The 27,097-nt window shown below is 40.0% G+C and overlaps 1 protein-coding gene across 2 annotated transcripts in view; it reads left to right on the top strand.

The window, feature by feature from the left end:
• DOK6 (docking protein 6) overlaps positions 1-25,337 on the top strand; it is a 409,224-nt gene extending 383,887 nt beyond the window's left edge. For both annotated transcript variants that reach the window (XM_005281485.5, XM_005281486.5), the window contains one exon: positions 17,723-25,337. In XM_005281485.5, the coding sequence (XP_005281542.1) occupies positions 17,723-17,950 (228 nt within the window). In that variant the 3' untranslated portion in view covers positions 17,951-25,337. The remainder of the gene's footprint in view (positions 1-17,722) is intronic.
• The last annotated feature ends 1,760 nt before the right edge of the window (positions 25,338-27,097 follow it).

Here is a 27,097-nt window from a genome sequence, read left to right as displayed (position 1 = left end):
TGCTCATAAGTAAACAATTCAGATGATTTTGGAGTGGTGGAAGGAGAATTGGTTACTTTACTTGAAGAAATGTTGATGTACTTCTATAGTTATGTATCATTGGCTAGATATGCAAGTGATGGCTGTCTTAAAAATGTGTATAAAAATAGTAGTAGACACTGTTGAGATATGAGTGTGCTCTTGCATCAAGGATTCCTACACATTCCTTTTTGGGGAACTTGTTGGTTTCTTAATGAAAGTCTCTGTGTGTGTGTGTGTGTATGGAGGGCAGGCATGTGCACGCGTGTAAAATGCTGGACTTTTCTTTAGATAGCTCCTCAGATGGACGTATCGCAGAATAAAATTCAAAGAGGGAAGGCCGTCACCATTCTTCACGATCGTGTGTACAGTGGAGCTGATGCAGAGAGTCCCTCAGAAAGATTAATGAACATTGGGAGACAAATTCTGCCCTTGAATGTGCTTATAGCTCCCATTAAATTGGTGGCAACCACACATGGTGCATATAAGAGCAGAATTTATCCCCACATGTTTACATCCATGTTACATTTAATTAAATAGATTTTTTTCTAAAACACTATCAGTAGTTAGACACAATCAGTTTTTTATATTAATATTTTTAGTTTCTCATTGCTGTTCTTTGTTCCTGGAATAGTCACTTAGAAACTACAGAATAAAAATCCTTTGCTAGAGGTTTGGCAAACACTGATTTTTCTCTCTCTATTATTGACTGCAAGCTGACATAGAATGCACTGGATACTTCCAAACAGCATAATTTCTGTTCCGTCAGACTTGTTAGCACTGTCCCGGGAATGGGATTTATTAATTGATTTTCACTCCCTGTTTATCTAGGTTTTTTTTCCCTTATTTATACCACACTTATTACTATGGAATCTGAGCTACTTTTCTGGCTGTGCAGCAGCAATTCAAACAAATAGTGTAGTATGATATATGAGCAGAGGGAACAGGGATTTTATGGCATAGGGTGATGGGTGTCTGCTAAGAACATCACTTTTCAATGAAGTATTATGACTCTGGTAGGTATTCCATTCCTTATGGGGAAAAATAAATAGTATAGTTCTAAAGTGACCAATTGTCCCTGGTACACTGTAACACTCTTTGTGTTTCAGACAAGTATAATACATAGAGTTTTAATAAAGGACCACATGAAGAACCCATCTGGATTCTAGACAAAATATTCCCATTCCCCCCCACAGTGCAGGCAGAGGGGGAATGGCGTTACCCTTAGAGGTCTGAGCATCTTCAGCTCTCATGAGCTTAAGTTGGAGATGACGATACTCAGAGGAGGTGCTACTTACTACCTTTCAAATTCTAACTCCTAGGGTCCAATCCCATAAGGTTCTAAGTACCCTGAGAAAACACCATGAGAAAAGATATTTTAAAGAATAAAACAGAAAGACGCAAGAGGGAGAGTAATGGGAAATGTGCTTTGTTGACTTATGAAGGAAAAGAGACAAACAAGATGCAAAAGTATTGGAGTGTTACATAAACATAAACTTGTTTCCCATTTATAATGCTTTGTCCATTCAAAGGGCAATTATAAGCAAAATCATATCTGCCTGCACCTGGAAAACAACTAAGTGTCCCAAACATATACATATTGTGACTACTTTTTATGTACTTGCATCTGAAGAAGTGAGGTTCTTACCCATGAAAGCTTATGCTCCCAGTACTTCTGTTAGTCTCAAAGGTGCCACAGGACCCTCTGTTGCTTTTTACTTTTATGAAGTCTGCCACAGTAGAGCAAATTTCTTTTTGTCAACTTCTTTGTGCTTACCTCCCTCACTATGTGGTATTAGTGTATATGAGTGATACAAGCACTAGCATACAAAATAGACATAGGAACTGTACAGCAGAAGCTGCAATATGATGGCATTACATCATTGTGTTGAATGACAAGCTCATTCAGGAATTAGATACCATGCAAATTGAACTTTATATTGCAACATATTTCTAAACTATTAATTCTTTCCAATCACATCAAAAATTCCAGTAGAATTCCATACATGTAGGATTATGTATTGTGAGGATAGCTAGGTGTTGCTGAAGAATCAGAATGTACACAAACACACAGCCTACTGTGGTACAATTTAGCACAGCCATATATCGGGGAAAGCAGGGGGGTTGCTCAAATCAGGTTGAAGTGCTCTTGCAAAGGTATTTATATAGAGAAGTGTACTCCATGGCTGACTCTAGCTATCGCTGTCAATTAATTTTAAATTAGAAGGAACCATTATGATAATCTAGTCAGACTTCCCTGCATATCACAGGCAACAGAACTTCCCAAAATAATTCCTAGAGTATATCTTTTAGAAAAACATCCAATCTTGATTTTAAAATTGTCAGTGATGGAGAATCCACGACAACCTTTGCTAACTTTTTCCAATGGTTAAGAATGGTCACCGATAAAAATTTACACCTTATTTCCAGTCTGAATTTGTCTAGCTTGAACTGCCAGCCAGGGGATTGTGTTATTCTTTTCTCTGCTACATTGAAGAGCCCATTATTAAATATTTGTTCCCCTGCAGGTATTTATAGACTGTAACCAAGTCACCCCTTAACCTTCTCTTTGCTAAGCTGAATAGGTTGAGCTCCATGAGTCTATCACTATGGCAGGCTTTCTAATCCTTTAATCATTCTTGTGGCTCTTCTCTGGACCTTCTCCAATTTCTTAACATCCTTCTTGAATTGTGGACACCAGAACTGGACTCAGTATTCCAAGAGTAGTTGCACCAGTGCCAAATACAGAGGTAAAATAATCCGTCTACTCCTACTTGAGATTCCTCTGTTTATGCATTGGAGGATCGTATTAGCTCTTTGGGCCACATTGTTGCACTGGATGCTTATGTTCAGCTGATTATCCACGATGACCCACAAATCTTTAGAGTCACTGTTCCCTGGATAGAGTCCCCCATCCTGTAAGTAGGCCTATATTCTTTATTCCTAAAGGTATACATTTACTTTTAGCTGTATTAAAACACATATTGGTTGCTTTAGCCCAGTGTACCAAATGATCCAGATTGCTCTGAATCACTGACCTGTCCTCTTCATTATTTACCACTCCCGCAGTTTTTGTGTCATCTGCAAACTTTATCAATGATGATTTTATGGTTTCTCGCTGATCATTGATAAAAATGTTAAATAGCATAGGGCCAAGTCCAGTTCCTGAAGGACCCCAGTGGAAATACACCCTCTCCATGATGATTTCCTGTTTACAGTTACATTTTGAGACCTATACATTAACCACGTTTTAATCCATTTAATGTGTGCCATGTTGATTTAATATCATTCTAGTTTTTTAATCAAAATATTCAGTACCAAGGCAAACACATTACAGAAGGTTAAATATATTATGTCAACACTGTTACCTTTATCAGCCAAACTTATAATTTCATCATAAAAAGCTATTAAGTTAGACTGACGTGATCTGTTTTCCATAAACCCATGTTGATTTGCATTAATTCCATTACCCTCCTTTAGTTCTTTATTAATCAAATCCTGTATCCGCCATTCTATTATCTTGCCTGGGATCGATGTCAGGCTCAGAGGCATATAATTACCTGGGTCATCCTGTTTACCATTTTTAAAAATTGGCACCACTTTAGCTTTCTTCCAGTCTTCTGGCACTTTCCCAGTGTTCCAAGGCATATTGACAATCATCAAACATCCAGTGAACTGCACAGCCAGCTCTTTTAAGACTCTTGGACACACGTTATCTGGACCTGCTGATTTTAAAATGTTAGGCATTATTAACTTCAGTTTAACGTCCTCCAGAGATACTAGTGGAATGGAAAGAGTACTATCACCATATGATAAGACTATGTCATCTGATTTTCCCCAAATAGAACAGACACATTTATTGCACACCTCTGCCTTCTCTGCATCATTATAGACAATTCTACTGTTTCCATCTAATAATGGACCAAATACCATTTTCAGGATGCTTTTTGTTCCTATTATATTTTTTTTAATTCCTTATTGTCCTTCGCTCTACTAGCCATAGATTTGTCTTTGTGACCCTTGGATTCCCATATCAATTTTCTGCAATTCTTAACTTCTCATTTATATTAATGACTATGAACTTTCCCTTTCTATATATATATGCTATATATTCTATATATATAATTCTGATATGGAATTCCCCCATATTCGTTGCAACACTTTTTGAGTTAGGAAATTGTCATTTATTATGTTTAGAAATTCCAAGGATGTTTTACTGCTGGGAGCATGAGATCGCCAAGTATGTGTCACTCAAATGGAAGTTCCCCCAGGATCACACAGCTTTGTTTCCTACACATTGTAGATAGCTGCATAAGGAAATGGTCATCCTGTTCCCTAGTGTGATTTGGTGGTTTATAGCACACACCAACTAGTACCCCCAACTTGGGCGTTATCTGATAGTACATTGCTCCATAAGCATTCAAGATCATTTGCCAGACTGAGTCTATGAGAGCAAAAATTCTCCCATAAAACCATGTCATATACCACAAGAACTGTGGTATATCTTCCCTTCACAATCTTTCCTTCACTGGAATAAGTTGTGACCAGAGTCTAAGCATCAACATTTCCACTGGCTTCTATGCAGTTGGGACAAAACTTGGTCCTAAAGCAGGTATATACTTGGAAGGTACAGTTGTAGAGTAGAGGCAGAGATGTATCCTCGCAACAGGGAGCAACTTCTGCTGCTCTTGTGCAGTCAGGGAGGCATGCAGAGCTTGAGAGAACCAGATAGTTTCAGAGACTGCTTTCTGTTTTATAGTCCTCACAATAATGTGTGCCACCGTACAGCCTTGTCTACTCTACTTATCAGTCATAGGTAATGTATGTAGCGTGGGCATGGCCTAAGTGTTGTGTAACTCCACTGTCCCCGGTTTTCCCACTATCAAAAGTGTGTAAATTATGTTGCTTGGTAGCCAATTTTTTTAATCAAATCCATATTTCAGTTTTACGAAAACGTGATGAAATCATATTCTCGCCAAATGGCTAAATCAAATTTGCTCCCTGGCCTCAAACTTTGTGTGGCGAGTTTTATCTTGGAACGTTTTTTTATAATAAGTTATCAATCCTTCAAATAGAGTATTTTTTAATGGAAACACTGTCAGGCCAGGAAAGATCAGCAATACTATACTAGATAAAAAGCTTTAACATCTCTGAGCAATCAGCTTTTATTAACTTTCTATTTTTATATCTAGCTTTATATTTTCAAAAAATGTCACTTTTTTCCTCTATTATTTTTTAAGGCCTTCTAATATTAAACACTCCACTGTGTCACTTTACCATCTGTAATGCCAGTGCATTGCATATAGCCATTATCACATACAAAGTGTTTTCAGGGATAGCAGTTTCAAGGGGCATATGTCAAAGTGATTTAAAATTCAGTAAATATTTACCAGTAGCCTATTATATATATCCTCAAAACCTGTGGTGGAATTTATTAGTTACCTCTGCACTGTAACTCTGTTAAGAGTACTTCAGAGTGAAATCATGATCAGGAATCAGCATATATGTTTTTTTCAAAAAATAAATATGGCAATTGATACTGTCCTTTCAATTGCATATTTGGGTAACAATTGAAAATTACATTTTGAGAGACATGAAAATGTCCAGTAAGAGATAACAGATCAGTAAATCAAGAAACTAGCACTGTTGATATAAGCTACCTGTGTGAAAGTACTTTGGTAGAGGTAATTTTAAAGGATCTAAAACAAAATGGTCTTATAAATCTGTTTAGGTGTGAAATCAACAATAAATTGATTCATAAAATGATTTCTTGCTATATTCAAGTAACTAATGCAGTGCAGTGAGCCATCTCCTTTTGCTTTTGTTTCTTGTTTTATTACTCTTATGTCCTTAGCTGTTTTCCAGGTCATTCCAATAGTACGCTATTTTTAAAATGGTTCTCTTTCCTTACTATTGATTTATTATATGCCTATTTTATTTTTGCCAGAGTTTGGGATCAGACCAAATATGTAATATTTATCATTCCAGTCTAATTCAAACATGTGTTTCAAAGGAAATAGAACAATGTTGTCTTCAGGTGACTTCCTCACTTCCTCAGCCTTTTTCATATTTCTTTCTCTAATATACCAATTCTCAACTCTCTATTAGTAGAGCTTTGTGAAGCTTTTGTTAAAAGAAAAAAAAAATCCTGCAACCACATGAAGCTCTGCTAGTTTTGAGCTTGAACAAGATGATGAAATTATCTGGGTCCTATGCAAAACTATTTTGGCCCTGTTAACCTTTGGTATAACCTACAGGCAAAGTTATTTTGCTACATTTTGGATAGCAAGGAACAAATAATTAAACCAAAGTTTTGCTGTTTCATTTATAAACCTCCTTCCAATTATCACATAATAATGGGTTGTCTGAGTCCCTGATTGTCTCAGCCAATGTGATTGGGAGACCATATATGCCCCTTTTTAGTTGGTTTTCACAAAGGACCTGAACCTATAGAGTCCTGAGCACTGTCAACACCTTTTGAGAAATCAGGGTACGTGGATCCCTTTGTAGTTTCTTTCTTCTTGAACTAGCTGCGCAGAAGTATCCTGAAGTCCACTCTACCAGTTCATATGCAATCTCTTCCCTTTTCTGGGAAGAGCTGATGACAGAGTCATTAACTCTTAAGATAAACAATAATGATCCAATCCTGAAAGGTGGAAAATGTTTTCCACTCTCATTGAAATAAATAGACACGTATGATGCTCGGTACCTCACAGAAGGCCCATTCTTGTGCCCGTTGAACTCAGTAGAAACTCACATTGACTTCATTTTTGATCAAATCCAGAGTTGAGCTTTTAAAGAACACATGAAAAAATACATGAACATAAACATACTCACAGCAAAATAACAGGTTTACTTTGTAGCAGTTTACCCTACTATGAAACTTTGCTTTAGTTTTCCTATTCAATGACACACAGAAAAAATAAAAGTGGTTTCTCATCAACAGCTTAATAAGATATTGTATGTTCAATATTGAATTGTAGGCAGAATTTTAACCAATATAAGCTAAGTAGAGTAACCACAATTCTTTATTTTCTGCTTTAAATGAAATTATCCTGTTTTGATAGAATAATAGCCATTTAAGGTGACTTGAAGTTGCTGTAAGTGTGTTTGAGGACCATCTTCTGTATCCAGGTTAAAAAAAAGAGGATTCTTTATTTCTTCTCAACAAAAGGATTAAAGCTTCCCTTTAAAATCAGCAGCAATAACAATTTAGTGTTTCATTCTTCCCAGTGGAAATTAAGATCATGGCTACTGTGCCTTTCCGTTTTTGTCATAATTCTCTACAATGATGCTGCCAAAAATATACAGCTGGAAGCACCTCTGGAGACACACTCCCTATCAAAACAACAACATTACCACAACCTATGGGCCTTACCTGAAATAAATAGAAGGAGCTTTCACTGACGATGGAAATGTCTTTAGAGGATATAAATCTAGATTAAAAGCTGTTACCAGTTTTGTGAACTTTTCAGGCCAAAGGACCATTTCTAGAGCCTAATGAGTGAAAAAATATGTGAAAACAAAATGTAACAGATGTCTCTTTTCCCCTCCTTCCCACACATATATACAGACACACTCTCACATACCCTTATTTTTCAAGCATCCATTAACTTACTGCTTTTTCCAACTTCCCTGCAACACTGCAAATAAATTCCCCATTGGCTGCCATGATACCATTGCTTTTTGAACTGCTCCATTTATTAAGAGTGCGACAACTTGACAATGAATTTCTCATGAAAAGTAGACTTTGTTTTACTTTGCTTTGCTTATTCCACTTTTCAGGCTCTGAGTGTACACAAGTTGATGTATAGAACTTAGTTTTCAACACCCATATTTTTCTGTAGCACGTACCACCATAGAGCTGTATTCCTGACTTTTGAGCACTACTGTATAAAATAAAAATAATTAACTTTAATGCCTGACATTTTGTGCTCATCAGCACTTGTGCTTACAAATGTTACAATTTTCATTTGCATCACAAAGCACATAGTTTGGTAGTTAGACATCTACGGCTATTTTTATTACATTAAAAACTACATTAAAAGCACATTATTAAGATTGCAATATCAAGCACTCCAAAGTTAGGAAATACCAAATTTAAGGGTGTCTGGGAATCTTAATTTGAACCTCTTGTGCATAAATATGATGATAGTCATTAATGACATGAGCACATACTATTTGTTCCATAGGATCCTTGCCTTTGTGGATGGGTGGTGTTTATTCAGTACAGTAGAACCTCAGAGTTATGAACACCTCAGGAATGGAGGTTGTTCGTACCTCTGAAATGTTCATAATGCTCAACAAAATGTTATGGTTGTTCTTTCACGAGTTTACAACTGAACATTGACTTAATACAGCTTTGAAACTTTACTGTGCAGAAGAAAAATGCAGCTTTTAACCATCTTAATTTAAATGAAACAAGCACAGAAACAGTTTCCTTACCTTCTCAAACCTTTTTTTTTTTTAATCTTTCCCTTTATTTTTTAATAGTTTGCATTTAACACAGTACTGTACTGTATTTGCCCCCCTTCCCCCATTTTTTTTTCTTTGCTGCTGCTTGATTATGTACTTCCAGTTCCAAATGAGGTGTGTGGTTGACTGGTCAGTTTGTAACTCTGGTGTTCATAACTCTGAGGTTTTACTGTATTTTTCCTTCTCATTGTTCAATGTAAGGTCCTTATTTACTGCACACTATTTAAACCCCGCTCTAAAGACAGAATTATGAATTTGCTCAGAGGTTTTCTATGGTGCTTATACTAAAGTGCTGAGTGATTCACAAACATTAATGAATTTATTTTCATAACATCATGCTTATCAGATGAGCAGGTGGAATTATCCCCATTTTACACCTTGGGAACTGAGATGGGGCAATGTCAGATAACCTTAATAATTGGCAGTGCTAACCACCCCATTTGTAATTATCATCTTTTAAGATTTGTATTATGGCAGCACTTAAAGGCCCTGATCAGGATTGGGTCACCATTTTGTTTGGTGCTGTCCCACTACACAAGCAGATCTAGTCCCTGCCAACAACAGCACAATATGCTAAACGAACTGCAACCCAGATGCTAGTTGTGTGCCTCTAGCCAATTTTTAAATATTTAAAAATGGAATGGGAAGCAAGGAACATTGAGGGGAGGTGTTGAGGGGGCATGGAGTGGATGATGCAAGGGGCCAGAGGGCGAGAAGGAAACTGCAGGGGCTGAGGGACCTGGAGGGGAGGTAAGGAAGGACTCACAGGCAGGCATGTGTGGATGGGACCTCTAAAGAAGGGACTTTTTTTAGGAGTCATAGGGTGTGGAGCTGGAGTACAGGGAAGAAGCAGGAACATAAATGTGAGCAAATTTAGAAAAACTGAGCAGGAGGATAGGGATACCTTTTATCACTTATTTTAAAAATAAAACCCAAGGGTGAAGCGGTGGATGTGGTATACCTAGACTTTAGTAAGGCATTTGATACGGTCTCTCATGCTATTCTCATCAATAAACTAGGCAAATACAATTTAGATGGGGCTACTATAAGGTGGGTGCATAACTGGCTGGATAACCGCACTCAGAGAGTTGTTATTAATGGTTCCCAATCCTGCTGGAAAGGCGTAACGAGTGGGGTACCGCAGGGGTCTGTTTTGGGACCGGCGCTGTTCAATATCTTCATCAACGACTTAGATATTGGTATAGAAAGTACGCTTATTAAGTTTGCGGATATTACCAAACTGGGAAGGATTGCAACTGCTTTGGAGGACAGGGTCATAATTCAAAATGATCTGGACAAATTGGAGAAATGGTCTGAGTTAAACAGGATGAAGTTTAACAAAGACAAATACAAAGTGCTCCACTTAGGAAGAAAAAATCAGTTTCACACATACAGAATGGGAAGAGACTGTCTAGGAAGGAGTACGGCAGAAAGGGATCTAGGGGTTATAGTGGACCACAAGCTAAATATGAGTCAACAGTGTGATGCTGTTGCAAAAAAAGCAAACATGATTCTGGGATGTATTAACAGGTGTGTTGTGAGCAAGACACGAGAAGTCATTCTTCCGCTCTACTCTGCTCTGGTTAGGCCTCAGCTGGAGTATTGTGTCCAGTTCTGGGCACCGCATTTCAAAAAAGATGTGGAGAAATTGGAAAGGGTCCAGAGAAGAGCAACAAGAATGATTAAAGGTCTTGAGAACATGACCTATGAAGGAAGACTGAAAGAATTGGGTTTGTTTAGTTTGGAAAAGAGAAGACTGAGAGGGCACATGATAGCAGTTTTCAGGTATTTAAAAGGGTGTCATAAGGAGGAGGGAGAAAACTTGTTCACCTTAGCCTCTAAGGATAGAACAAGAAGCAATGGGTTTAAACTGCAGCAAGGGAGGTCTAGGTTGGACATTAGGAAAAAGTTCCTAACTGTCAGGGTAGTTAAACACTGGAATAAATTGCCTAGGGAGGTTGTGGAATCTCCATCTCTGGAGATATTTAAGAGTAGGTTAGATAAATGTCTATCAGGGATGGTCTAGACAGTATTTGGTCCTGCCATGCGGGCAGGGGACTGGACTCGATGACCTCTCGAGGTCCCTTCCAGTCCTAGAATCTATGAATAAAAGGCGCGCCTCTGCCTTCACAAGGCCAGCCAGAACTCTTGGAAGGACGCCACGAAGGCCGCATCTTCCAACAAACTGTTATTGAAGTGCCAATAGGCCAGCAGAAAGAGGCCATCACGGTGGCAAGATGATGATCTGAAAATGGGGCCGGCCGAATGTTGGAGGAGTGAGCCCGTGAAAGGTGGAAACGTGACAAGTAGATGCGGTCCAATCTGGAGTGGTGCGACCGATGGGCCTCCACCCGGACAAAAGTGAACATCAAGCTGTTGTCCAGGTGATGGTCCACCAGGGAGTGATGTTTGACGATCTCCCGGAGGACGTCCACAGTGGCTGGGCACTGCTCGGTCCCCGAGCGGTCCCGCTCCTCAAGGGTGGTGTTAAAGTCCCCGCCCAGGACCAGGCACTCACGAGGATCCAAGGAGCCAAGGAAGGCGGACGCCTGCTGATAGAAACGCAACCGCTCCAGGCCATGCGGACCCGGAGGTGCAGCAGGCGGCCTGGCACAGTCTCGGCAACCCCCAGCACCTCGAGCCGTAGGTTGGGCGAGAACAGGGTTGCCACTCCAGCCGTACGAACTGTGAGGTGGCTAAAATAGACCCTGTCCCCCCACTCCAAAATATTTAATAAATTTCAATAGGTATTCTATTGTTTAACAGTGCGATTAAAACTGTGATTAATTTTTTTAATCACGATAAATTTTTTTGAGTTAACTGCGATTAATTGACAACCCTAATTTATACAAGCAGACTTTTCTGTATCATTTGATTGCACTTTTGGTTGTATTACCACAATTTAGTTTGGGACTGTTGCTGTCTAGAATTCTATTGCTCTATGAAACAGCCACTTAGACCCCAGTTCTGTCTCTTGAATTCTTTGTGCATGAATTTCCCTCTACCATTCAGCACCTGGAAGTTGTGGAAGAGCCCCTTCTGCAAAAACAGTCACCCACCTGGATAGCCCTTCACTGGGTCAGGTGTCTGGAGGTGATGGGTTGGGAAGATATATGCACTACGTGCATTATTCTCCTGTCTTACCCCACCTCACCCCAGCTTGGTGGGGAATCCACTGAAAAGTTAATGTATCTGCAGTCTGTATTCATGTTTCAATGGAGCCCCTGTGCACTGTAGTCCTCTCCTCCACTAGAAGAGAGGCCTAACAAAAGGTGAACAGAGGAGGCTTTGGCAACATGGCTGCAAGAAGCAGGGAGAGTAGATTCCAGTGCAAATCCAGAAGCATAGGTCCTCCATGAGGGAAACCTTTACCTCCTGTGGATTTTCCCATGTGGTGCATAGTGCAGAACGTGGCCCAAAAGATTAGTATTTACAGACTATTTTTGTCTAAATCTAAATTCCCTGCCCAGTCCAAGTGCCAGGACTGAGCACTGGAGAATTCTATGAGGGGTAGAGGGAGTAGGAGTCTTTCCCTCTAGGTCCCTCCACAGCCTTAACTCCTGCTTAGAAGCCTGGGATAGGCTTCATATGGCCCTAGTGCCCTCCACAGGAAAGACCAGAGAATCTCTGTAAGGTGGTTCTTCCCCGTCCCAACTTCTGCTCATCCTAGAGCATCAGGGACACTGCCAAGTCTGGAATATGGAATGCACAAGTTTTAGAAGGGGGAAAGAGGGCTTGTGGTACTTGTGGAATCACATTATCTCCACTGCAAGAGAGCTTGACACATGGTGGCGGGAGTGTGCAAGATTTGTCACTTAACATATATACTATTAAGTTTTTCAAATGGCAGTTAAATATAATTTTTTAAAATGCTTAAAATCATTTATCAGACTTAAATCATCTCTCACACAAATTTACTCCCTCCGTATTGTGCTTCAATGAAATTTGCTTCACTAAAGAACAATCATTTTTACTGTCTACAAATGTATGGACTGCCACAAGCTGTTTTGTTAATCCTACAAAAGTGAATTAACTCTTATTCAGAATTAGTCACCAGCCTGTTCATAGATTTCCACTGAGACAGGAGATTCTCAGCTGAAATGGTGAGGAAACACCCGAATGGATTTGAAATATCAATGTGAATCCCACAGAGTGAGCAGATGGGAGAAAACTGACTTCAATCCTTCGCAATGAGTGAGTGATCTGTGAAAAAGAAAAACCAGTTTCTGCCAACTCCTGGTGAGCTCCAGGACTGTTCTTTTCCTTTTGCATGGTTTATACCAGAAGTCGGCAACCTTTCAGAAGTGCTGTGCTGAGTCTTCATTTATTCACTCTAATTTAAGGTTTCGCGTGCCAGTAATACATTTTAACGTTTTTAGAAGGTCTCTTTCTATACGTCTACAATATATAACTAAACTATTGTGGTATGTAAAATCAGTAAGTTTTTTTTAAATGTTTTAAGAAGCTTCATTTAAAATTAAATTAAAATGCAGAGCCCCCCGGACGGCGGTCAGGACCTGGACAGTGTGAGTGCCACTGAAAATCAGCTCACGTGCCGCCTTCGGCACCCGTGCCATAGGTTGCCTACCCCTGGTTTATACAAAGGAAGGCCAGATACCAAAACACATGAACAAAGGTACAATACGACCATTAAAGGGAATGCAAAGAACCAAACAGGGGGGTAGTACTGGTTTTAGGTACATGCTCACTGGTGTCATACGTTTCAAAATATGCAGTAGAATATTGCTAAGATAATCTTTCCTGTTTTGATTAATTTCTTTGTGTACCATCTAGTCTTTTCCTAATGAGATCCTACCATTGTACATAGCAAAATGCATTTCAAAGACTAGAAAAGACCAGTGACATGTTGAATATATATAATTAGCTTTGTTCCTCTGTCTGTGTTGCTCACAAACATAATACTTTCCTGGTGAAGTTTTGCAGACCCAATAAAATTTCTACATTAAGAGTCCAGTAGGAATCATTAAAAACTGTATTATTCCAGCTTTCATGTAAGTACAGAACAAGCCTTTACATCTTCAGAAAAGATACTGGCAGCTTTGAAAAAACATAAGAGCATGTGACTGGTCCAGAGATAGGTTTGAGTTAAGTTAAAAAAGAACCGATCATTATGATGCAAACCCCAGATAAATATAAAGCTCTGCTAGGTCCCAATTGAATCTCTTGTATGAGTAAAGCTTTTCAGAATTGACTCTTTACTATCTAAGTCTGCTTGTGCTTTTTCAATAGTTTTACTTTGCTGTTCAGACCTCACTGCCAGTTTACATTTTAATGTAGTTTCATGCAAAGGCTCCTTGAAGCAGAAAGACATTTAGGCTTGGCATCTCAGTCAGGATTTTGATAGCTAATGTTAATTTAACCCAGTGAGGAAAGCTATACAGACAGAATGCAGTCTGCTGTGCATGCTATAAAAGGGATTTTGTGATCATTAAGTTGCCACTGGGAAAGCAGTCTGTGGTTTTATTGTCTCTAGTGTTGCTGGGTTGATTGGTCGTTTTGTTTGTTTCCTCTCTCTCGATATTGTTGCTCATTTCCTTGCCTTTTGGTGACCTGTAATTTTGTATGAAGCAATAGACTTATAGCAGTGGCCATAGCCAGACTTTTCCAAGGACAGCCATTATGGCAAAGTTTTGCAAATGGGTCTCATTCCTGATCAGCTGCATAATTGCTATTCCAGCTCTACTAGTTCAGGCTTAAATCGTTCCAGAAAACTGCTAGTTATCTTGAGATTCTTCAGTGGGAGACCATCACACTATTCACTTAATAGTTTCCTTTCATTCCATTCAAATATTTAATTTTGGCTTGGTCTAAGAGGATTATTCTTTTACCTTCTCATATATATTTAATTTACTAAATATATTTTAATAAGCACTTTCTAACCTCACTTCAGTTCTAGTCTTGAATGTGGATTCCAAAGGTGAAAAAGATGGATAAGAATTTGCACTAATTATCCTTTGATCTAAGGAGCTAAAAGAGTTTTATCAATTGTAGATAATTAATTACGTCTCAAACCTTCCATCTGAGGTAGATAAATCTATAGGATAGGGAACTGGGTAATATGAGCTCTATTCCCAGTTTTGTCACAGGTTTGCTGGGTGGCTTTTGACACATCATTTAACTTTCCCATAACTCAGAGTAATTAGGGCAAGGTCACACTGAATATCAATAGCATAGCTGAGAATGTAGATAGTCTGATGCCCAGTCCAGAGTTTTGTAGACTGTAGAGCTTGCCTGCTTTCTTGCCTATATATCTTTTCTTATGGGTTTCATATTTTCTTATGGGCTTTATTATTTGTTTTATTATAATAGGTTTATAGGTTTATATTAGAGTATTTTTGGCTGTAATCCAGGGTACATGCAGGCCACATCCTGTATGTTGAGCTAAGGCAAAGTTCGCGTACATATGTTTGGGACTTTCCACCTAGATAGGTGGTGATGAGCTAAAGCATAAAGTCCATATATGGTTGCAACCTTTAACATAGATAGATAAAGGATGCATTGAAGCAGGATGGTATGGGGGCTATCTAAGTTCATATCCCCTTTAAACTTAACAGGTACACCACAACTTGGAAAGAACCGAAATAACTGATTAGGACAGAAATAACAGATGTGAGAATGAGCTAATGTCATTAATATGTATGTATATGTCATCCATATGTACAAAGATAGCAGGCTATGGAGTAAGTGTGACCTAATATTTTGTGGGTAAAGAAACTAATTTTGGACATAAAAGGAGGGCTCAAGTGCTCAGGCTCCATAAGAGGGGTGACCCACTTGTCCCACTGGGACAAGAACCTTATTATCTTCTGATCAGATTAATTGGCAAGCCTATAATCCATATTATCCAAATTAATAATATTAACCTCCTAAAATCAGACAACAGTTCTAACACATGGACCATGGTCCATCCCAGATTAATTCTGAAGTGCAAATGCACAATGCTGGTTTTTACCCAACCTTCATGTCCTCTACATGCAATTTTATCATGCAAACAATCTATGCTTATGGCCACCTTTGCATGGAGTCTGACTTATGGGAGTAATCCCATTGAAAACAATGGGTTTACTCATGTGAGAAAGGGTTGCCATTAGTTCTGAATTATTAACTCAGTTAATTATCACTGAGTATTTATAAAACACCATAAGTATACATGATATTCCACAAAATAAGACCTGACTCTTGCTCTGAAAAGTTTACAGTCTAACACAAACAAGACACAACTCATCTAAACAGCAATTTAAATAAGGGGAGGACATAATCTATGGTGAGGAAGATTTTATGCAAGAGATGGGTGCTGAGGAGGGATTTTAAATAAAAAAGAAGGTGGACAAGAAGTGGGAGGGAGACTGTTCCAAGCACAAGGGGCAGCATGAAAGAAGGAACAGTTTGGGAGTGAGAGAAAGAAGTAAAGGGAACAGGGAGAAAGAAAGGTTAGGGAAGAGCATAGTGCATATGAGGGAATGAACAGGAAATGTAGGTGTGGGTGATACCTAGTGATAGTGTGTAATTCATAGGGTGACCAGACGTCCCGATTTTATCGGGACTGTCCCAATATTTGCTTCTTTGTCCCACGTCCCGACCAATGTTTGGTCGGGACAATGGACAAACAAGAAACTTTGACCTCCTGGAGGGACTCTCCCCCCTTCTTCCCCCATTGGCTCCCTCCCCAAATCCCCGCCCTGGCCCCACCTCTTCCCCAACCACGCGGCATTCCTACTCCCTCCCAGGCTTGCAGGTGCATGGCGGCGCAAGCCAGGAGGGAGGGGGTGGTGGTGGCACCTGGATCCTGGAGCTGGTGAGTCAGCCCCAACACCCAGGCACCGGGCGGGCAAAGGGGGGCTGGCAAGGGAGGGAGATGGGGGGGCTCAGCTCTGAGCCCCCCGCCGCGCCAGAGGGCTCCTGCCCAGCCCCCGGGCCACTCCACATGAAGGCCCGGGGCTGGGAGCGCAGCGCAGAGGCTGCTCCAGCCCTGCAGCCCGCAGGGCAGCGCCCTGGGTCCGGGCAGGGGCTGGGTGGGCAGCGCAGGGTCGGAGGCCGAATCCCCACTACTACCGAGGAGCCCTGCGCCTCTCCCTCCCACTCGCGGCTGCAGCTTCGTCCTGGCGGGACACGCCCCGTGGCCTGCCCCGGGCACATGCGGCGCGCGTCCCACCACCGGCGGGGAGCCCCGTGCCTCTCCTGCTCTGCTGCGCTCCAGCGGCTCCTTCCCGGCGGGAGGGAGACTAGGCGTGGAGGACGTGTGCCGCATGTGCCCGGGGTGGCAGGAGCCGCAGCCACGAGCAGGAGGGAGAGGCGCGGGGCTCCCGAGCAGCAGTGGGGACTCGGCCCACGCCACCCACCTGGCCCCTGCCCGCTCCGCGCTGCCCCCGCCCGGACCCACCGCATGCCGCATGTGGCCGGGCCGGGAGGCTCCACGGGGGCAGCACACGTGGCCGGGGCCTGCTAATGCCCCCGGCCCCTTTGAAACTCTTTTTTTTTTTGCTCCACCGCTCCCCCCGGGTCCCGATATTTTATATCTCTGATCTGGTCACCCTAGTAATTCAACATCCACTGAAGGATTTAACTAATTGAATTCTGTGCGGGTGAAAGCTCTCAACAGCTTCCAAAGGAACTAGTGAGACTTACATAGCCTTTTTCCCAGAAAAGCACTTTAGAGCTTGACAGTGCTAATTGTTGCTGTGAAAAATGACATATATTTTGTTAGTGAATAAAATAAAAAGTCATTTCATGTGGGGAAAGCAAGGATGACTCCCACTTACAGTCACTCTCTCCCATAACAGCCTGCTCCTGAAATTACTCACACAAATAATCCTTATGCATGTGCGTACCCAAAACAATACAGAATCTAATCATATGGGGTCTGGGGGTCGTTGGAGGCATTCCTTGCTGTAAAGCCCAGGAACAAGGGAGTAAATATGAATAAATCAGTGTTTGTGAATTTGATTCATGGAGGAAATTAAGGAAGGGAACCGAAAATGCAGCCCAACCCCTTGGTTCGTTCTTTTTCTCCTCTGTCTGAGTGTTCTTTGGCTAAAAGGGTCTAAATACAGCATGGAGCTGATGCACTTGTTTGTATAGAGGATGCTGCCAGTTCAGAAAGAGCTATGGCTAATATCTTATTAGCCTATTCAGAGGATGTTTTCAGCTCAGTTGTTTTTGAAGCTCAATAAGTTGATTCATAATACACTGTTCTCTGCCTTCCTTCCAGGTCACAGTCTCAGTTCAGCAAAGGTGTCTCGTGCACAGACGTTTCCCAGCTGCACCTCAGAGCCGGGCGAGGAGCACCAGCAGTCCCTGTCGCTGTCTAGCAGCTATGGATTCAGCTACAGTTCAGCCCTCATCCAATGATACACACACAACAGATGACCAGAGAGACAATCGAGCCTGGAACCTGCCAGCAGGGTCAGGAAGCCACTTGCACCCTCAGAATCCATGAAAGACAAATTATAATGAAAACTGAGGCCTACCAGCTCCAGTCTGGTCACAGTGAAGATTAAAAACTGCAGTGCAACTTCCCTGAGGCACAGGCTAAGTCTTTTATTTATTTAATTTTTATTTTCTTTGGTCCATATGTAAAAACAACCAGACAGATTTTCAGGTGTAAGAAAGCAATTGAATCCAATGAAACCCTGTTGGTGTGAAGCAGAGGTTTCTGCTTCACGGGACACCACCTGTTCTGGGGTGGAAACATGATGACACACTCAACGTTAGACTTGTCACCCAACACTATGGTCAAGTTTTGCCCATCTCCATTCCTACCTTTTTTATATCCAAGTGACTGCCCATTGGTTCCAGTTGGTACTGGAAAAGTGTTGTCCATTAAACAGTATAGCGACTGTAGATGTTATCCTTAGAAATAAACAAAGCTGCAGTTACAAAAAGGAGTGAACACCTTTTTTAATCAGGCTCCCATAGCTACCATGTTTAACTAAACGTATATATTGGGAGTAGCAAGATAATGGTTAGTAACATCTTGGGAAATAGAATTTGGTGCATTAACAGTAATATTACTACCTAGTATAGCTCTCATTTTAAAAGCCTCCAGCCAATTTCTGCCTATGAATGCCAATCAGAGCTGTACATAAATATCTAAAGGGCAGAATCCGGCTCTTAGAACTGTGAAGTCTTCACATCTGCAAAATATCTAAACAGGACTGTCTACTGTTATGACAAGTATATATTTAAAAAAAAAAGAGAGGAAACTGTTCTTCAAACAAAGGAATCCGGGCTGAATTCTTGAAAGGCAATCTCCTATTCTACCTTATGAGCTAGATTCTCTGCTAGTGTCTAGCAGCCTAGCTCTATTCTTGTGCTTCTAGTCATTGTTACTTTGATTTTTTTCAGTTTCTTTCCCAGATTTCTGTTTTAGCCACATAGTGTGTTGTGTATGATTGTGGAGCAATTAACCACTTAACTTGGAAAGACATGGAACAATTCTAAACTCGGCCTTTCCGTGCTTGAAAGGCATTTAAAAAAAAATGCTGCTAAGTTTGTTTAGAATCATTAAGGGATAATGTGGAAGGCACAAATGTAGGTCTGGAGAATGAGTTTGAGCTGTCCTGAATATTTAATTTTTCAAAAGGGTCATCAATTATTTATGTGCAGCATGTGATGCTCTGAAATGCTGGAAATTGGGGGAACAAAAATCTGCTTGCTGTGTATTGTGTGAGCCAACCGTACAGTCCATTCTCTTTATGGATTGTTTGCCGCGATTACCAGAGGAATTCTTGTCGTTAGTTGTCAGGACTGGCAGAAGAAGCATAACAAGGAAAAGAGCAGTTGATTCTTTTTCCAATTACATGAACACTTTTATCTATGGTAATTTAACTGAAAAAATGTGTTTTTTTTATAAAAAGGTACAAAAGAAATGTCTGCTTTGACTAAATATGTATTGATACAGTATGTTTGACTTTTCTCCAAACATTCTACAGGCTAACAGATTGCAAGCTTATACACCTCAGTGAACAGCTGCTGAATGAAAAGGTTTGTGATTTCTTTGTTACAGAGTGCAGCTGATTCATTTAATCAAGGTTATTCTTTTCTTTCTTTGCCTTTCTCTTCCCAATCCTTATTGGGGCCCCTCCCCCCACCACATTCACAAATAGAACAGCCCCTTGTATAGCATATTCCGACGGGCTAAAACCACAATGGAAATACGCTATCCCACATTGTCAGCAAATTGCACCCAGGATACTGCACCCATCAATAAAGCTTCATCTACACTTTTCATTTTTTTTTTTTTTTTAATCAGGTTGATAGTTTGCTTGTGGGAAAATATTTCCGTTTGTAAAAGTTACATGCAAATTTTGATACAAGGGGCCAGATCCTCAGCTGGTATAATTTGATGTAAATCCATTGTTCAAAGGAGCTATGCCAGATTTACATCACTTGACGATCTGGCCTAATATGTTTACTTCTTTGTAACTGCAAATGCTGCAGCTTTCCCACAATGAGAAAGAAAATGTGTGTGTTTAATTTCCTTCATATTCCTTGGTCTAAATGCTCTCATGTGTTTTGTGACCTCAGATTCAGATTCTCATTCATTGTGTCCCTCAGTGATGCCAATGGTGGTCACTTCATATTTATACATACTTCATGGTCCAAAAACCAGGGAACTGGCAGGGTGAAAAGTGAAAATGGAAGCATTGGAATTGCCATCCAGACCATATGTCCATGTATTTCAGAATCCAACCTCTGAGGGTGGCCAGCAGCAGTTGCTTCTGATTATAGCGCATTATGGAGATTTTATGCTTTTGTGTTGTACGGATGATATTACTGTCTGACCCCAGCTGGTGACCACCTCATATGGTGATGTATGATTGCTGATAATCTGTGTTATTTTAGTCTAGCCCTTGTAATTGCAGAAACTATCTGCTGCCCCCTGCAAAAAAAAAAAAAAAAAAAAAAATAGCCACTTATAGGAATCTTAGTAACTGCCTTTTTCTCCATAACTTTGAGCGGCAATAATTTCCAAACCACTCGTACTTTTATCAGCTTTTGAACTACTCCTTGCACCTTCAGGTACAAAGCTAAAAGAAAAGAAAAAGGAGGGAAAGTAGGTCCAAAATTAAGTTAAATTATACCTATAGGAAACCTGATTTCTCAAACAGTGAACTAACTCTTAAAGAAGTAGAGACAGACTCTTAGAGACAGACACAGCAGCACTTGCAGCATTCTATAAAGACTCATTAAAAGAAAAACGGACACCACAAACACAAAGATTTTCCAAAGCAGATGAGTGGACCGCACCATTTGCTTTATGTGTCACCCCAGACTGCAGGTGATACTGCTGAAGAGGTTTGGGTTTGTCATTCCCCAGAAGAGTGTTACACTTCCTACAAGAACTGGTAATGGCTAGTGCTAGCTCATAGCCATATCACAAACACTGCCTTCATAGAATTATGGTAACTCATGGTATATGCCTGCTCTATGATATGAGTGGCTTCTCACTGAAACAAGCTTTATAGACCTCCTAATGGGGTTCTGCCAGCAGGAGCCACCTTTTTGGCACATAGCTGAGTTGCAGTCTAGAGACCACCAGGGTCCATAAGGAGCCTTGGGACACAAAGAGTCCTATTCAAGTCTCAGCTTCATTCCTGTGCAACATACACAGATAAGAAGTCCACTCTTGAAGTATGAAAAATGAACTCTGATTTCAGCTCCTGGTCTGTGTAGAGCAAGAGGGCAACAAAATGACTTCTGGTAACATGAATAGATCTAATTAGCTTTGACTTACACTTTGAAAAGGACCTTTCAAATGTAAATACCCAGGGTGTAGGTTAGTCATTATATACAAACGAGGCACTGCATAGTTGCACCTAACTAGAATGTTAGCATGTGAGATGTTCTAGTAGCTTGTCACATGCTGATGTTTCCAAGCTATAGAATTCACTTAGGGCAGATAAGAGGAAATGGAGTGGAGACCAGTGATAATTAATGAAATATGCTTCTAAAGTAGTGTCGTTTCCTCAGGGTTGTCAGTGTCCACCCAGTTTTTAAGTAGATAAATTATGACCGTTTTTGCTTTAATTCGGCTCAGAGTACACTATTATAGATCAATTTTGCCTGCCTGCTTTCAAAGAAATACCTTGAAAGCTGGAGCTTAGAGTCTTGCTTGTAGAAAAATTGTATAAATATTTGGACTTTGCTTTTGTCTTTTTCGTTATGATCCTAGTTCTCCAGCTACACACTGTCCTTCTAAAATTATGGCCTTGAGTTGGTGGAGGTAGAGCAATAGGAAAAAGCTTATGAATCTGTTGGTAAAGTAAATGCAGGCATCAAATTTGTTAGGAAAGCTGTTCTGTTTCATTCTAGCAAAGGTCTAACGCAGGGGTAGGCAACTTATGGCACGTGTGCCAAAGGCAGCACGCAAGCTGATTTTCAGTGGCACTCACACTGCCCGGGTCCTGGCCACCAGTCCGGGGGACTCTGCATTTTAATTTAATTTTAAATGAAAGATTTTAAAAATGTTTAAGAAGTTATTTACTTTACATACAACAATAGTTTAGTTATATATTATAGACATAGAAAGAGACCTTCTAAAAATGTTAAAATGTATTACTGGCACGCAAAACCTTAAATCAGAGTGAATAAATTAAGACTCGGCACACCACTTCTGAAAGGTTGTCGACCCCGGTCTAACGTGAAGTTTCTGGCAAAAATCTTACATTTGACACCATAGAAACAAATTGGAATCATGTAGTAAAATAAAAAACATACTGTTTTAGTTATGCCTTGCATTGGTTCCTCCCTGTTAACCAGATCCAATTTTATGGGTGGTGTTGGGAAAAACATCTGAAAGTCCCTATAGCAATAATTTCACTATTAGGGCTCACAATATTAACAGCTCACAAGCATCCTGTTTAGTTACTAGTTTGGTAAGCTGAAGACAGACTGGGCTTTTTTTTTTTTTTTAAGTGAAACTTTAGCAAGGCAGTCAATTCAGCATGTTTCATGAGCGATAAAGTCCTTTATGTATATGCAGAACAGATGCAGCAGGGGTAGTACTTCTTCTCAATCTTGAATTGTAGTGGCCATCTGTGTGTAGAGTTCAGACTTCATGCTCATTCAGTCCTTGGCTGAATTAGCACCTTTGTGAGCAGTTATAATGGAGGCCAAGAATGCTGGTGATTTGGGGGATGACATTATCTGTGTATTAGAAACTCACTGAGATCATCGGCCAGTGTCACATAGGTCTCAGCATGGAGGTTGGCCAACAGCAATCTAGGCTAGATTTTAACTAGTAACCTGTAGGCTTTGTTTTCCATGATCAGATCTCATAACTGCTACACTTTGGCCTGAAGCAAAAATCAATATTGTTCAAATGCAACTCTATCTTCCTAAGACTAGTGAAGGAAACTGTTCCTGTTTGTTTCCATGTCCAGTTTGTATTTTGTAATTTGTCCACATTTTATAGATAATTTCTTGGAGGGATGGGAGGAGGAATGGCCATTGCACAAGATCAGAAGAAGAATGGAATAGGAGAGGGGATAGCAGAAAGCCATTGTTTAATTAAAGATTACCAGGAGGCAGCACCAGAAATAGAATGACTCCTTTTAGTACATCAGCCCAATTAGTGACACTTTCCTATAACAACTTTCGGCACAACAAACAAATCCTAGCTTCTCACATTCTCCCCCACATAGAAAAGCCTAAGGGGTCAGCCTATAATTTACTAGTGGAAGGTAGCTGTGCTATCCATTATTGCGTTGACACAGGTTTTACAAGTGAACTGGTTAAGATTTGATGCAGTACATAAGTGCTTTCTGGAGATAAAGTCTTGAGCTTCTGAAATGAAGCAAGGTCCTTATTCTTGACTTTATGAAAAAAAGGTGTCTGATATTTGAAATAAGTGAGCAAGTAAAACAAATACTCTTTAGAATAAAATGAATACTAAAACACAGAGGAACAACACTGGTAGTTGAATGGTCCATGAATGTATACTGAATGTCCTGCTGTAGCATTAAAAATGAGTTTGTGGAAGAGGCAAGACACTCACAGGGCAATGAAGTCAATGGGAGGTGATGGGTATCAGCACTTTTAAAAATAAAACCACTTATTTATGTGCTTAAATATGGATTTAGGACCCTACCTCTATGCTTCTAGGTAAAAATCCTTACTCCATGCATGTCAGTGAAAGTTTTGCCATAAGACATCTTTCTGTAGCTTTCTTCTGCAGTTTGTTCACAATATTTGGTAGACTTTTAGAGAAGATCTAGAGAAAGATGTTAAATTCATTGTAAAGCGTTTGTTTTTATTTAAAATGTTTAGTCATTTAAAAATGAAGAAAACAACATTCTTGTAGATGAAGCACAGTTTTTCCTTTTAAGTTAACTTTGACCCTATTGGCTAACTTTTGCCTGGAGTTACAACCCATTTGAAAATAGATTTGTTTTCAGTTATACTTTGTAACCCCCCACTAAGCTCAATGAAGTCCAAACCCTTCTCAAACTTCACACTTCATTCTGAACAGCATTAAGGGTTAAGTTTTCACCATTTCCGCCTTATCTTTCTGTGTAGAAAGTGTCATGAGAATGAATAGATTTGCCTCTTTCTTTTGTTATAGTCTTAGGAGAGTCAGGGGAATTGATACATTTTACAGAGGATTTTTCATGTAACTATTTTAGTTCTGAGCAAAGTTATCCCCCCATGTTTAATGTATGCTATAGTCTTGTTCTCAATATATATTTCATTGTCTTGTAACAAAGACTGCAGCAGGCATAGAAAGACAGCATAAAATTAATCCAATCTCTCGACAATTTTACACCAATAATGAGAACAAGGATGGCAGTTACACATCTATTGTCAGGACTGTTCTTGTAGCAAGAACAGAACATAGTACAAAATAAAGCTATCCCTATGACAACATTAATATTGGAGTCTTTTGAGCTTCCTCAGATGACAGACAATGATATCAAGCATCTAAATTCTGGAGGTGCTTTTTGTAAAAGTTGCATTGCACTTTTTTAGTCTGTAATAAGAAAATCAGTAATAAATGGAACGTACTCATCTTCAATCCTGCATTCAGCTCTGGTCTCGTCATCTCCAAAAGGGCATAGTAAACAGAGCGCTCAGGGAAGGGCAACAAAAAGATTAGAAGCATGGAATGGGGTGAGGAGTCAAAACAAGGAAAGATTTAAAAGGATTAGGGTACTTTAGGAGATATGATACTGATAGAGCATTGGATCCTGCAAAGTACACTTTACTCCTGTTGAATCCAGTGGAAACTTTGGGTACTCAACCCCACCAAAGTGTTCAACTTCCACTGGCTTCAATGGGAGCTGAGATTGGCACCTTGTGCTCAACTCATAGGATCAAGCTCCTACAGAACAATAATTTGTGCAGAGAGGGTCAGTCAGGTGTTCTTGTATTATGGAAAGGGGAAAATAAGAACATCAGCACTCATGTTAAAGTGCATTATTTAATCTAGATGAAAGAAACTTATTTATACTTGATTTAGCTTGTGGAACTTACTGATGCAAGATTTTATTGAAGCAAATAACTTGGAACATTTCAGAAATGGATTAAACATTTATATGAATAAAAACAGTGTCTGCAATTATAAGTAAGAAAACACGAGGACCCTCAGTTCTCATGCTTCTGGCCACAGATACACAGAAGGAGTCTAGTGAGAAATTTCCTACATGATACATTAGTGCACAATTATGGAGGTTTTACATCTTCTGCAGGATATAGTATTAAACCTTAAAACATTTATTTTCTTGAATACCTTCTTTAAGTTGTGAAAAAATATGGTGTTGGCAGAGTGTACACTTAAACAGAACTGAAATATACACTACTCTTATTAACAAATAAAAGAAAAATGTGGCAAAATGTACTTTGACTATAACTTACAGGGCCGGCTCCAGCATTTCTGCTGCCCCAAGCAAAAAAAAAAAAAAAAAAGCCGCGATTGCGATCAGCGGCGGCAATTGGGGGAAAAAAGCTGCGATCGGCGATGGCAGTTCAGCGGCAGGTGCTTCGTTCCTAGAGGGAGTGAGGGACCTGCTGCCCCCGAATTGCCGCAGGTGCCGCCCCTCTCCCTTGGCCGCCCCAAGCACCTGCTTGTTAAGTTGGTGCCTGGAGCCGGCCCTGATAACTTAGCATGGCTAATGTGCTACTGATCACTAGTTTTGGAAGGGATTTCAAGTAGGAGTGAAAGAGATATGAAAGGTTACCAACAAAATATACTTTCTAGTGACTAAAACTTAACTTCAGCAAGTTACAATCTTTGTCTAAGCAGGTTTCTCACCTACAGTCAGTTTCCAGAGACTTCAGCCCCTCTTCTTCCTCCCTGCTTGGTTGAAGGATCAAGATTTCAAGAGCTCTGGCCCCTTGTGTCCCTCAGGTGATAGGTGCCAATGTGGCTTTCTGTTTCTGCTTATATTTTCCAAAGTCTATTGTCTCTGTTTTAAGAACCAGGAAGGCTTCCTGGGGGTATAACATACCCCATTGTAATCGGTAAGTGGTCATCTCCCCTACCTGCTAGTTTGATGGCTGTGTTTACTACAAATGTACTTCCATTGTGTCTGTCCTCACCTTGCTCAATTTGCATTGACAACACCGTGAAGCAGATGAAACAACATTCCTTTGGCTGGGTTAGGCTTATGCACTGCTGGCCAAACGCATTTTAAGACCATATTTCCAGCACACAGCTATAATTCTTTATACACCACCTGTAGATAAATCATGCAATATGACTAGCATGTTACCAGTTTTGATATGATACCTTTCAGGATGCCTTTTTTCACATAGATTGCCCCAACTCACTGTTGTCATAATGAGTGTGAGTTATGGTATGGTGGTGCCTTCTTCCACTTGGCATAGAGAGGCACCCAGGATGAGTTATGGTATGGTGGTGCCTTCTTCCACTTGGCATAGAGAGGTACCCAGGATCTCACAGCTAATTCCACTTTTTTTCATAAGCACTTTCTACTTTGCTCAGTACTGGCTGTGTTACCAGGAAAGTGGCTACTCATAAAAATATGCCAATTGCCTTAGATAACTTTATAAATTTACCTCAGTATTTTTAGTATTCCAGTTATTTCCCATATAAAGTATAGGCAGGCTAGAAAGGATTAGATTTTTAATTAGTAAATGTCTATAAACATTGATTTCTCCGTACACACACGTTGATGAAAAAGAATTTCCATTGATAATAGCAACATTTATCAATAGTCACAGTACAAAAAGTGCTGTTTGTGAACTTAGATTTTGATGATTATTTTGACATATGATGTTGCTTCCACCCTCATAATTTCACATGATAGTGAAAATTTAAATGAATTAAAAATAAGCTTACAAATAAACATTGATATTATGTATCAAAAATTACAAAAAAATAAAAATTGAATTCTGCCAAGCCAAAGCATAAGGGACTATTGTACCATAGATACTAACAAACTTATCTTTTTAAGTAAGGTAAAACTTTTTTTTTTGTAGTACCCCACATGATGGAAAAATAACAGCGCCAAGAATGCACCTTTGTATTAGACACAGTGCTAGCAGAAGGCAGGGTGGCATGATAACTACATCATTCACTCTGAAATAGAATTCAGCTCAGTCTTGGAAGCACTGAGGGCGG

Source organism: Chrysemys picta, chromosome 2 (assembly GCF_011386835.1).
Source record: "Chrysemys picta bellii isolate R12L10 chromosome 2, ASM1138683v2, whole genome shotgun sequence".
NCBI classification, from domain to species: Eukaryota; Metazoa; Chordata; order Testudines; family Emydidae; genus Chrysemys; species Chrysemys picta.
Note: the sequence above shows the minus strand (reverse complement) of the source record. Positions and strands in the feature narration are given on the sequence as shown.